The 14,097-nt window shown below is 36.3% G+C and overlaps 1 protein-coding gene across 6 annotated transcripts in view; it reads left to right on the top strand.

The window, feature by feature from the left end:
- Positions 1-14,097, top strand: part of SESTD1 (SEC14 and spectrin domain containing 1) — a 134,446-nt gene that overhangs the window by 59,691 nt on the left and 60,658 nt on the right. For 5 of the 6 annotated variants that reach the window (XM_053597673.1, XM_053597672.1, XM_053597674.1 and 2 more), the window contains 2 exons: positions 4,237-4,345; positions 11,633-11,723. In XM_053597673.1, the coding sequence (XP_053453648.1) occupies positions 4,237-4,345; positions 11,633-11,723 (200 nt within the window). Of the gene's footprint in view, positions 1-4,236; positions 4,358-11,632; positions 11,724-14,097 lie in introns of those variants that run through there. The other variant, XM_053597676.1, reaches the window with a different exon arrangement.

Raw genomic sequence — 14,097 nt, 5'->3', positions numbered from 1 at the left:
TTTTTTTTTTTTTGATGTGTTACTGGATTCAGTTTGCTAAAATTTTACTGAAAATGTTTGCTTCTGTATTCATAAGGGATATTGGCCTGTAATTTATCCAAAGGACTGTGGAAAATTTCCCTGGCCTTTTCTGAAATCTAGATATCCAGGTGCAAGAAGCACAGAGGACCCCTGGGAGATTGATTGTATAGGGGCAGTCACTATGATACGTCATTAGGCTCGCCAAGGTAAACACAATGGAGGCCACACTACCGGCAGCAAGGTGAAAACCATGGGTGGCCTACAGTGGGATACCAGCAGACTGAGTGCAGATCTCTCAAATGAAACTCTACAAGCTAGGAGGACTAGGAACCCATCCTCAGTTTTCTAAAACAGAATATTGGCCAGCCTAGAATCTTATATACTGGAAAACTAAGTTTTCTGTATGAGGAAGAAATAAAGACCTTCTCAGATAAGCAATCACTGAGGGAATCTGTGATTGTCTGTGATGGTCTGTGAAGAGCAGACCATCCCTCCAGGAAGTACTGAGACCTGCAGTGTAGAAATAGCACAACAGACACCTACCAGTGTAGGATCACCTAAAGCTAAGTTCCAGAGCTGAGATACCACAGCGGCTCCAGAGGTAAAACAAAGCAGTAACGTCTACACGTAGAATCAATAAAAATCTACCACACATACTTATGCTTTCAATAAATCTGAATGACTCGAATTCCCCACTGAAGAGACATAGTCTCGCTGAATGGATAAGAAAACACAGATCAAGTTATTTTCTGTCTCCAGGAAATATATCTAGCCCATAAGGAGTCATTCAGACTGAAGGTGAAAGATTGGAAAACAGTATTTCATGCAATTGAAAACCAAAAGAAAGCCAGTGTAGCCATTCTCTTAAACGCCTACATCCAAAAGATGGAAAGATCACAAATCAACAATCTAAAGAATTGTCTCAAGGAATTGAAAAGGAAGAGCAAAGCATTCCCAAACCCAGCAGAAGAAAAGAAATAACCAAGACCAGAGCAGAACTATGTGAAATTGAGAACAAAAAACTATACAGAAGGGTGGCGCCTATGGTTCATTGAGTAGGGCACTGGCCCCATATACTGAAGGTGGTGGGTTCAAATCTGGCCCTGGCCAAACTGCAACAGAAAAATAGCCAGGCGTTGTGGTAGGCGCCTGTAGTTCCAGCTACTTGGGAGGCTGAGGCAAGAGAGTCACCTAAGCCCACGAACTGGAGCTTACTATGAGCTGCGTGACACTACGGCACTTTACCGAGGGCCATAAAGTGAAACTCTTTCTCTACAAAAAAAAAAAAAGAAAGAAAAGAAAGGAAGAAAGAAAACAAAACTATCCAGAAGCTCAATGGAGCAAAATACTGTTTCTTTGAAAATAAATAATTAAGAAGCCTCTTGCTAGGTGAACTAGAAACAGAAAAAAAAGGGACTCTAATAAGCTCAATTAAAAATGAAAAAGGGGAAGTCACGACTGATAACATGGACATACAAAACATCATTTCAGAATACTATAAAAATCTCTATGCCTATAAATGTGAAAATGTGGAGGAAATAGACAAATTCTTGAAAACACACAACCTCCAGAGGCTCAATCAGAAAGAAATAGAACTCCTGACCAGACCAATATCAAACACCGAATTGAAGCAGCAATAAAAAAAATCTTCCAACCAAGTTAAAAAGGCCCAGACCATACGTTTTACACCCGAATTTTACCATACCAACAAAGAGGAACTTGAACCTGTACTGCAAAAATTATTCCATAACATTGAGAAAGAAAGAATCCTCCCCAACATGTTCCATGAAGCCAATATTACCTTTATATCAAAGCCAGGAAAGGATGTTTCAATTTCTGTTTCTCCCAACAGTGTATGAAAATGTCCGTTTTCCCACACTGTTGTCAATAGTGGAATAATCTTTATCGTAGACAGTTTTGCATTCTGTGACACTTGTCTCTGTGCTGCATTTGACCTTGTTGACCATATTTGTTTTTCCTCTAGGCTTTTGCCCCTCTTATACTTTTACACTGGTGATTGCTGAGGGCATGGAGTTAAATGTAATCCTGAATATTAAAGCTGTCCTCTACATACAATTCTGCCGTAGGTCAGAGTGCCCCAGTTCAGGTGTTAACCTTCTTGTAGGTTTGGTTTAATGTGTAAAGCTTAGCAATTTTGAGAAGTAAATAAAAGATCTCTTAGCCCATCCCTCTTAACTTCCTCTCTTGACCATTGATTATTAAAGCCAGTACTTTTCAAACATTTTTAATGATAAAATCTTTTCAAACCAACAGAATTAATCAGGATATACCATCTAAAAACTATTTGATTCTAAACAAGAAAATATGTAGTTGAAGTCATTATTAAGTTGAACCATCTGAAATTGCCATTTATTAATGTTAAATAAAGAGCTTGATTAGTATGGTAATATGTATGGTTAATCTAATGAGGGACAGAAATTTGTTTATTTTTTTAGATCTCTAAGTGTTCTCCATATCTCTTTCCAAAAGGAATGTATTAATTTGCATTCCCACCAGCAGTGCAAAAGTGTTCCCTTTTCTCCACATCCGCGCCAACATCTCTGGTCTTGGGATTTTGTGATATAGGCTAGTCTCACTGAAGTTAGATGGTATCTCAAAGTACTTTTGATAAATAGATCTGCCATTCAATCCTGTAATCCTTCTACTGGGCATATACCCAGAAGACCAAAAAGCACATCATAACAAAGATATTTGTACTAGAATGTTTATTGCAGCCCAATTCATAATTGCTAAGTCATGGAAGAACCCCAAGTGCCCATCGATCCACAAATGGATTAATAAATTGTGGTACATGTACACCATGGAATATTATGCAGCCTTAAAGAAAGATGGAGACTTTACCTCTTTCATGTTTACCTGGATGGAGCTGGAAAATATTCTTCTTAGTAAAGTATCTCAAGAATGGAAGAAAAAGTACCCAATGTACTCAGCCCTACTATGAAATTAATTTAGGGTTTTCACATGAAAGCTATAACCCAGTTCAATCTAAGAATAGGGAAAGGGAGGGGAGGGAGGGTGAGGTGGGTAGAGGGAAGGGGATTGGTGGGATTACACCAGCGGTGCATCTTACAAGGGTATATGTGAAACTTGGTAAATGGTCTGTGAAGCTAGTGAATGATGCCCCATGATCATATCAATGTACACAGCTATGATTTAATAAAAAAAAAGAAAGAAAAAGAAATATGTTTATGATTAGCATGTCATGAATTTCATTCATGTCCCTAATAGTCCTATTTTCATTTTATACCTTTCTGTTTTTAGTAATAGATTTCTGGAAATCTTGTAGAATTGTTTCCTTCAGTATTTTCTGGTTTTTAAACATCTAGAATTGCGATAAAATGTCAGTTGGGTCAGAATATTGGGGCTTTAGTCAAGTCAAGCCTGTAAGAAGCTTCCAATGATGCTATGTGTGTATAAAAATACCCAAAAGTCTCATTTTAACCCTTAAGACAAACTGAAGGGGACTTGAGCGTATATTGGGTGTGTGTTCCACCATCTGGCTCTCAGGCTTTGATATCTAGATCCCATGAGGTCTTCTCAGCTGGCAAGGACTTTATCTTTGTTGCTTTATGAACAACATATGCCTTTCTGACCTTTGTGAATTAACTCAGATCATTTCTCATCAGAATGCTTTTCTGACTTGGTTTACAAATTCTATTCTATTCTTAAGACTTAACTTCTTAATGAGACTTTGCTCACTGCAGCTTTTACCATTTTTAAATAATTTTTTATAATATTTTATAATATACATTATACAAGTTAGCAAATAAAGTATTATATTTCATACTGTTATTTCTTATGACTTAATATGTTATTAAGTTATGACTTATGACTTCTTTTTCTTCCTAAGTTGACTGGAAATTTATTTTTCTTGCTTATTGTGCCAGGCACTTGATAAATGTTTGATGAATTGATTACAATAAGAAGCAAACTAAATGGAAGAAAATTAATGAAAACAATAATTGCTACTTTGGGTGAAGATTTCATGAATGAAGTCTTTTCCTTTATTTTTTTCTATATTTTCTATAATTTTGGCATACTATTATATACATTTACAGTTTATAAGTAGCATTAGATATTTTTAAAATTATGTCTTAAACCTGTTAATAGTTTTAGTAACATTGGATTCAAACATAATTGAAGTGATGCCTCAATATCTACTACATGTTAAGTTAATCTGTTCTTTCTTTATAGGAGGAAAAGACAGACGAAGTGGCCTCATTCTGACAATTCCATTATGCCTTGAACAGACAAGTATGGACGAGCTGAGTGTCACCTTAGACTACCTCCTCAGCATTCCAAGGTGACTCTAAAGGTGTCCTTTCTTAAATCTTACTGTTTTCATTCACTTAGTAAAGAGTTCTGCTATAGTTGATGTACACTTTGCTGTCTTATCTTTTTTTATTAACAATGAAATTATAGTTATAAATACTAGAATTCATGTTTAAGGCAGCATCACAAGTTAAATACTTAAGTTGTGATCTTGTACACTTAATGATGTACAGATTTCCAGGACATATGTGCTGTCACCTTTTAGAAACACAATGATTGAGCATCTGTATGTCATGGGACTTCAAAAGAATTAGAGAAGTTAATTTAGTAAAACCATGTTTTATTTAGGTAACTATTGTGCTATATTGTTATAAATACATCTGTAGGTTTTAATGAGTGAATTGAGGCTATTAGAAGTTTAAAAATGTTTTTTATTTTTAAAAATACAAAAAGTTGTTCAAGTCTACTCATCATTTCAACATCAAACAAAAAAGCTTCCTCTGCAACCTCCTATCTCACAACTGATATCTGAAAGCTGAAGTGTGACTGCATGTTAGAATCATCTGAAGAATTTTTTCAAAATTCTGATGCCTATGTTTCACTGTTAGAGATTTTGATTGAGTTGTTCTTGGAAAGCCTGCTCATCAGAATTTTTTTTTTAAACCTTTAAGCTTCCCGTGTAATTCTAATATGCATCCAGATTTGCAAACCACTGCAATAAAGCATAAGAATGAGGGCAGGGATGGGTGGGGGTATGTGTGTTTGTAAAATGTAGTGGTAGAAAAAGGAATAAAAATATCTCATGCAATGTTTTTAAGCTAAAGCTAGTGAATTTAAACATTTTAGTCAGAGTAAACATTCTTTGTATTTTCCCTATATTTGCATTTTATTGACACAACAGTTTACTTCATTTTAAACCATTTTCCAGCATACAGGCTTAAAACTATATTTTCTAACAACTAGTTTTAATTTACACATAATTCCAATATTGTCCTTTAATTTGTTACATTGCTGTTTATCTTTTTAGTATTAGGAAAATAGATGTCTTCAAGTAAGGATTTAGTTTTTTCACTTTCTGGAGAAGAAAGATATCAGATTCCCCAGTCAATGTGTTAGTATTGAATAACCTTGGTAATACTTTGAGATAATTTGTATTAGTTACCATTGGATAACAAACTGGTTTGTAGTTAACCAGTATTAACCAGACTTAACAGCTAATAAATTACAAAATAAGTGTTCAGAGATGGATTCATAGAAGGTTAAATGTGTTAGGCAACTTGGAAACCATCTGAACCTCCTGCCAGTTGACTTTCAGAGAGTTAGGGTCACTTTTCCACGATCACAGCTAGTTACTAGTAGAGCTGGGACTAGAATCTCCAATTCCTCAAACCAATCCAGAGCTTTTTCATCCTTCAAATGAATAGAGTACAGTGTAGTTACCTCTTATGTGAAGTCCGGTTTTGAGGTTCAGATGAAATATGAAAATTACTTATTGTCAAAATTACTTTTGAAAAGAACTGAAGGGTGCATCATAGTTTGTGCTAATTTTCCATGAATAGCCAGGTTTTCCTAATTGAGGACATTTCCTCCGTTTCTGTAATTGAGGTTGACTTTCAGAAGACACATTTGGCTTGTGATTAGGTTTGTTGTAAGAAAATGCAGGCTTTTGTATACTAGGATAATGCTCAGCTGAGCAGCATGCTCACCTAAGAGCAGGGAGGAACTAAGGCAGGCTAAGGGACTAGCAAATTTACGCACATCTCCTGGTTCATGGACACTCAGGGGAAGGAAAGCAAAATAGCCTACACTATTTAAATTCTCTCTCTTTCTCTCAAATCATTACACATATGAGCTACTTTAGTGTAAATCATAAACCGATTTCTTACCTATACTTGCTCATTTTTAACTACCAGAGAGAGGCAAGGTGCTATGCTACATATTTTAAATGGGTAACTCAGCACACTTGAGAATGGGGGGACATTTCTTGACTCTTTTCCTTACAGGTTGTCTATAAGTTTATTTTTTGTTTTGAACTCTGGGTAGAAGCCTGTGAAAAATGGAGTTGATCAGGTCAGCTGTAGCCTGGCCTGAATACTAAGTTTATGTTCAGATAACTCCTATCCTGCTCTTTGTGGAGTTTAAGACTAACCATTACTGCCCCATATTCTATAAAGGGCTAGTCGTAGGTTTAATAAAGACTGACAAATTTGGGCCATCCAAAGTGTTTCTTCAGAATTCTGCATTCTTAAATATAGGCTTACTGGACCTGGTAACTCACCAGTCCCAGCCATCTCACAAATTTATTAGAAAATCAACAAACCTGCAATAGTTGTCTACTCAGCAGAAGTTGTTTTGGTGGATAAAACGTTTATCGGGGCTGGTCTTGCCTCCCTTTTAGAAATTTAAATTCAAAATGGACCTTCAAATTTACTTATGATGATGATTGGGAGAGAGCTATGAAAAGAATAGCCCAGATTTAAGGAAATAATAGATAACATTAAGTCCTTTAATTCTAATAACGGCCCTATGAAATGAGCATTGTCATCTTCATCCACATCTTATATATGACAGAACTGATATATAGGGAGCGTTATGGGAGCAGAGTTAGGGCAAGAAGCTACATTGCCATCGAGCTGCAGTTCTGTACTTACGATCACTGTGCTGTAGGGGCCTGTTGCAATCATGATGCCATTGCTGTTGGTAACTGATAGTAAATTTACATAAAACCTGGAATTATCACAACTGATAATTAATATATAAAAATAGATCTAGTGACTATAGTAAAATGTAAAAGAAATCTTATGAAAGAATTTCTTTAAAAAGAAATATTAAAATCTTACTTGTTTTAACATTGTCTTTGAACGGTATATTCAGTATACATTTAAAATTACGGTATTTTCTTGCTCAAAGGGAAGTTACTTTTCATCCAATTATAAAATCACAGAAAATCACTCAGGTTCTATTTAAATTGTCTTTATAAGCTGGGTGCAGTGGCTCATGCCTGTAATCTTAGCACCCTAGGAGGCCAAGGTGAGTGGACTGCTTGAGCTCAAGAGTTCCCAATCAGCCTGAGCAAGAGTAAGACCTTTACTAAAAATAGAAAAACTAGTCAGGTGTAGTGGCAGGCACCTATAGTCCCAGGTACACGGGGGACTGAGGCAAGAGGATTGCTCAAGCCCAAGAGTTTGAGGTTGCTGTGAGCTATGATGCCAAGGCACTCTACCCAGTGTGACAGTGAGACACTGTCTCAAAATAAAATAAAATGAAATAAAATTTAAAGAATTGTCTTTCTAGAAATGCTACCAAGTACTTTCACAGGTTATTCTTTTTTTTTTTTATTTTTGATTAATATAAAGGTACATACATTAGGTTATATAGTTTGGGTATGTTAGGTGAAGTCCAAGTTGTGGTTGAACCTTTCACCCAGGAGCTGTGTCCTGTATTCCTACATTATGCCTGTTAGGTGAGAGCTTACCAAACTTCTCTCTCCTCCACCAACCCCTCCTCCCTCCTTCTTCTGATTATTCTTGATTAGACATTCAACATCTGTTGAAGATACCCTTTCATTTTCTTAAATTGATTTTTTTTTAATTCAAGTTTTTATTTTAAGTCAGGTTTCCTACCTTGTTCATGGTATAGAGGAAACATCAGGATGGAGAGGTTTAATGACTTGTCAGATGCTGTACAGACAAGAAGGTCCTAAGTCTTCAGTCATACAGTGAATATGTGAAGTCTACAATGAACTCCTCATCATTCTAGGCACTGAGAAAATGGATAAACAGAGCTGATCTAGTTTCTGTCCTTATGGACCTTACCCCCTAATGGTCACACAAACAAATATTATAGCTAAGTACATAGCATGTTGGATATACATGAGTGCTATGCAGACAAAGCTTGGAAAGAGGAGAGCGATGGAGGTAGAAGGTATGTGGTGATATTTTACAAAATGACAAGATAACATTTTACCAGAGATGATTGGAATCAGGGGTAGGCCTGCAGATAAGTGATGAAAGGGCCTTGGAGACAGAAGGAGCAGTATGTGCAAAGGCCCTGAGGCAGGAGCAGGTTTGGTCTGTTGTGTGAACAGCAAGGAGGGTAGTGTAGCTGGGGCAGTTTGAGACAGGCCAGAGTGAGTTCACAGAGGACCACGTAGGCCATCCAAGGCTTCAATTCTGAATAAGAAGGAAAACCTTTGTCATGTTCTGAGGAGTGATGTGCTGCTGTGTGTAATCTAATATTTTTAAAGGCCCTCAGTATTTAAAGCACTGTTCTAGAAACGGCCAAGGTATTAGTAAGATAATCTTGCTTTCTGGAAGCACAATATCTAATTAAGTTCTAAACAAGTAATTACAATAAAATCATAAGTGCAATTAGTCTTACGTAAGTATAAGCAGAGTTGTATGAGTGGAAGAGGAGTCTCTGTAACTCAGAGAAATGAGTGAAGAGCTGCGGGATACTGAGCCCAGGAAACCTACTGACATTCCCTTTCTATGGGAAAAGCGAGTGAGCTTGCTAAGCATCCTCGTCTGTTTCACGTGGCTGTTAACTCAGCCACGTCACCCTCGAAAGGCTCTAATCGAGTAGGAACAAGGAGGCAGGGATTTAGAATTTTTTTTTTTTGTTACTGTTCTTAATATATAATTACAAGTATGTTAAGTAAGATAGGAATGCCCTTTATAAAGAGCACAAAATACTTCTAATTATGTTCTTATTAAAAGCAGTTTAAACCATCCTTCTGCTTACAGGAATGAAATTTTTTTAAAAGCCCAAACTAATTTATTTCAAGTACCTGAAAAACTAGTTGGTATTGCAATTTTGAAATAGTTGTCTTTGGATTGTGTATATTTTCATTGCCTAGTTTAGAGAAATGTAAGAAAATTATGACTAAGGGTGTTTGTAAGTCCTCTGTAAGATGAAGTTTATGCCTTTAAGAACACTACAGGTAGTATTTAAAAACTTCATTACTGTGATTCACGTACAGATTAATGTATATAATATAAATTGTAAATGTTTTGTGCAAAACTTAATTAACAAAATGGTTGTGTAACCTGTATGTCAGAGCTGTAGACGCCAAGTTATGGGAATGGCCTGCTTCTCTTTCTGGGAGGGCCCTGCACTGGACAGCCCTGTGTCTCAGTTCTCCTTCCTGCAAACTCCCATCATGCATCGCGAGAGTCCTTGAGTTGTTCCCTCTTCTCCAAAAAATCACTCAACAGCCAGCTACCCTGATCTGCCTCATCTCCCATGGGCTTGTACCCTGAGTCACAGCAGGCTGCCTAGATGTCTCGTTGGTGGGGATCTCCAAAAATTCCCTTGTTACCTGAGACCACAGACTGTAATTAGCTGTCCAGTTTACCTCCCTTCCCAGGTTTTTTTTTTTTTTTTACTTTTGTTGACTTAGACATAATAATTGTATTACCTCTTCTTCTTTTTCCCAAAGAATACTTAGTGAATCCTTTATTTGTAATTCAAATCCAAAAATAGAGTACAGGCAGTCCCCAGTTTAGGGATGAGATCAGTTCTGTGGTTTTGTTCTTAAGTTGAATTTGCATGTAAGTTGGAATAGGTACACTTACCTATTGTAATAGACTCTAATCATAAGAGCAAATTGTCAGTTGGAATTTTGTAACTCGGGGACTGCATATACTAGCCTGTGTTTATAAGTGCAAGTTGTACATAAGTCAGATGTTTGTAACTTGGGGAATGCCTGTATTTTTTACTGAGTTATAATTCACATATCATAAAAATCAGTGTTTTTTTAGTGTATTCACAGAGTTGTGCAACCTTCTCACTATCTAATTCTATAACATTTTCATCAGCCCAAAAGAAACCCTGTACTACTGTTACTCCACATTCTCTCCCCACCCCCTGTCAACTACTGATCAGCTTTCTGTGCTTGTGGATTTTCCTATTCTGGATATTTTATATAAATGGAATCATACAGTGTATGTCCGTTTGTATCTAGCTATGTTGTAGCGTGTGTCAGTACTTCATTCTTTTTATGGTTGAATAATACTTCATTGTGTGGCTGTAACACATTTTGTTTCTGTTTATCAGCTGATGGACATTGGATTGTCTACTCTTTGGCTGTTGCAAATTATAATGCTGTAAATATTTATGTGCAGGTTGTTATGGATATATGCTTCAATTTACACTACCTCTTGATTTTTTTTCTTGTTTGCTTTGGAAGCTCAGCTTCTGTCCTTGCCTACAGAGCAGCCTGAACCCCCTCTACACTTTTGGCAATATCATCATCATCATTCTCATGATCTCACTATTCCTCAATAGAACTGGGCATGACTTTTCCATGAACCCTCTTAAAAGTAATGTGACTGCTTAGAGGAAGTAGGGAGTAGTATTAAAATCCTCAGGACTGTTGTTGGATTTAAATCCCAGGAAAAGGTCTACCATTTGCCTTTCCTATGAATTTATGAAACTTTTGGGTGAAGACAGCTTTCACTACCAAATCCTTGCTCTGCTAAGCAAACTTGCATGTCCTTCCATAGTAACGGAAGGAGGACATTTGAGATCCTTGATCCTTGATGTCAATTTTATAAGTAAAATAGTAACAATCATAGTTATGTGAGGTTTGTCCTGTAGGTTGGAGTTTTACCCTACAGAAGTTATTGCATATTACTAAGGGATGTAATATGTATATCTCAGAGCTGGGATGTGTTTAGTAAATACTGGAGTAATTGAACATAACATAGGAATAACACATTTTCTAACACTCAAGATAATATTGTGCTGGTCAAGTGACTGAAATGCAAATTTGAGAGCAGAGGCGGATTAGACATTATTATCTCTTCAAGCTTTGAATCATCATGTACAGCAAGTGTTACCTCCTTTTATTAAATTTCCAAGAAGCTTATTTTCAACAGTTTAATAATAGCTTATTTTCTACCTGTTTTGAACAATCAATTCACGAATCTAATGCTTCTGGCAGGAAGGAGAGACAGGGACGTAACACACTTGGCAATCCTTAGCCACCTACTTCACTGCACTCCCATTTTCCAGGTAAAGTAATTGAGAGACTAGTAGGAGAACTGCTTGAATGTTGCTTTGATCTCTTCACTTTTTAAGCCATTGAATTTCTGTGTTTTTGAAATAAAATTGTTAACATTTCTTAAAGTGAGAAAAATAAATTGTTTGAGAAAATAAAAGAATACTCTGAAGAATATTTTTATTAACAATATGAACCAAACTATGTGAGATAAATTCTCTCTATATGAATAAGCTGTAAACCTCTTTTGTTTAGAATTGTGAAGAATAAAATCTGTAGCTTATTTTAATACTTGTTAATTTTGCTTTGTTCTAGTGAAAAGTGTAAGGCTAGAGGATTTACGGTGATCGTGGATGGCAGAAAATCACAGTGGAATGTGGTGAAAACAGTAGTCTTAATGCTACAGGTAATTTTATTTCTGCCTATCAGAAAACGGTTTTCATTTTTTAGCAACATATAATGGTGAAAATGGCAAATGCATTTCATTTATTGGACCATGTCAGGCTTCTCAGCAGTGACTGAGTTCTGAAAATGAACGTATCCCTATTAGGTTGTTCAGGTTCAGTTTTTATAGCCTTGAATTCAAGTAATGAAATGAATCTCAACCGTATTCTAAAGGTTTGTTGTTAACTGAAAATAATACGTCATTTTTACGCAGGGAGGTCAGTGATGTTAGAAGGGTGGGGGCAGGCATTACCAAACTCACCTGGGAGCTTTGCACTGGGGCGTCTGTATCACTCTGCTCCTGCTCCTCATTCTGATGCTATAGGCAGGTGGCAGGATTGAGTAAGTGGTTGGAAGAGGCTTCTCAGGTGATTCTGGTATGTCTTTCCCTTCTAATCCCCTATTTCTTCAAAAAAACTCAGTGTTTGTGATGTTCTTAATATCTATTTATAATCCAGAAGAAATTTATTTAATAGCTGTGTCCTTGGGGATTTTAGCAGCTCACGGTTAGCATTTAATGAGCACCTATGATTACAATGTCCTTGAGTTCTGATGTCAGTATTTTGCATTATTTTTCCTTGTGTTCCTCACAGAATGCCTTTGTGCTCCCTGGTATATAGTAGATGCCCAGTAAACATTTGTGGATTTATTTTTAGGGTAATGTAATGAAGATATGATTTAAAATGGAAAAATAACCCATTTGAGTGATTGGAGGGCAGATGATTCTTAAGCATCTTACTTTCCTTGGAAGGGGTTCTAGAGAAGGTAAAATTTGAGTTAGATACAAGAGATTACCTAATTTAAATGAAAGGAAGTGAAAAGGACATTCCTGGCAGGGATTCTTGATCATAGCTCAAAAATGAGCAAATACAATGAAAGGAGTTGATGGCAAGCCAGTTTAGGGAAAATTTAAGTTGACAGTAACATTGGGATAGGGAACATTCAATGTTAGGTGAATGTCAGTGATATTAAAAAAAAAATAAGAATTTTAAATCAATTTAAGAAATAGTAATATAATTGGCAGCTGCTTTAGAGTTCTGTGTAAAGGAATGTAATTTAAACATTTAAATTATAATTAAGGAGAATGGATTCTTAATGTTTTGTCTTTTATGTGGGATAGTTGGTTAAAAAAAAACCTCAAGGGGTGGGAACAAAATGCTAATGTTAGTTTTTAGTTTTAGCGCTATGCTAAATAAGTTTGCTATATAAATGATCTCATTTAATTTTAGCTTCACAACAGTTCTCTACCCATTACCTCGTTCTTCTTAAATGTTTGACTTAAACTTCCCATTTTGGAATCTCTCTCACTTGTGAGAAAGGACATGGCCTCAGGAGAATCAGTTTCTAAGGGGGTACAAATTGGCATCCCCTCATAACTTTTTCTGTCAAAAAATGGTTCCAGCATTTAATGTTCCAAATCTTGCAGATCACCTCGTCTCTGTGCAAGTTGTTAAAATAACCATTAGGTGAAAATCCATTAATCGTGACCTTGTGTTCTTCCCTTCATCCTGCCACTCAACTGTGTCACAGATGAGCTGTGTGGGACTCGCTGTTTGAACTGGACTTTGATCAATGGCAGTTTTGAAGAACAGTCAATGGATGATTTAATTCCCTCTTGCGATTTCTTTTCTGATAGGTATTTTAACAACTTTTGGATATATTAACAGTTAACTTTTTCAGAAGAAGAAATGGCCTGTTTATTCATAGTCAGACAGTTCCTACACATGAAGTCATTCATTGCTTTTATCTCAGAAGGAACTGGCACCAGTGGTTTGAGAGCCCAGATATCAGTGCTGGGTCTGCCTTTAACTAGTGTTCTCTAAAATGAGGTGCTTGGTTTCTCTTGTTTCTCAGGGATTTCCCATTCAGTGATCTTGAAATAATTATTTTCCACAAGGAAATATATGAATAAACTTCATATCTACCTTAAATTTTCCAGCACCTCTAATAAAAGCTTTGGTAACATTGAATTTACTTTATTTACCTTAATCACAGCCCAATCCTTGTAGCGGGCAGTAGATTTCTGAGATGCCCAGAGATGTGTGTCTATCAAAAGGTTTTCTATTTTCTCCTTAAGAAATGATTATACAGTGCTGTTGTTTAAAGTTTAATACAGAGGTTGGGCCCTTGAGTTTATAAATAAAATTTTCTGGAATTCAGCCAGGCCCATTCATTAATATATTGTCTCTGGCTGCTTTCACATGACCTCAGTAGAATCGAATAGTTGTGATAGAGACTTTATGGCCTGCAAAGTCTAAAATACTGGTCTATACAAAGTCTAACAGGCTGGTCTCAAACTCCTGGCCTTATTTTCAGGACATCTCAGAAAGGATATA

This window comes from Nycticebus coucang, chromosome 7 (genome assembly GCF_027406575.1).
Source record: "Nycticebus coucang isolate mNycCou1 chromosome 7, mNycCou1.pri, whole genome shotgun sequence".
Lineage (NCBI taxonomy): Eukaryota > Metazoa > Chordata > Mammalia > Primates > Lorisidae > Nycticebus > Nycticebus coucang.
Note: the sequence above shows the minus strand (reverse complement) of the source record. Positions and strands in the feature narration are given on the sequence as shown.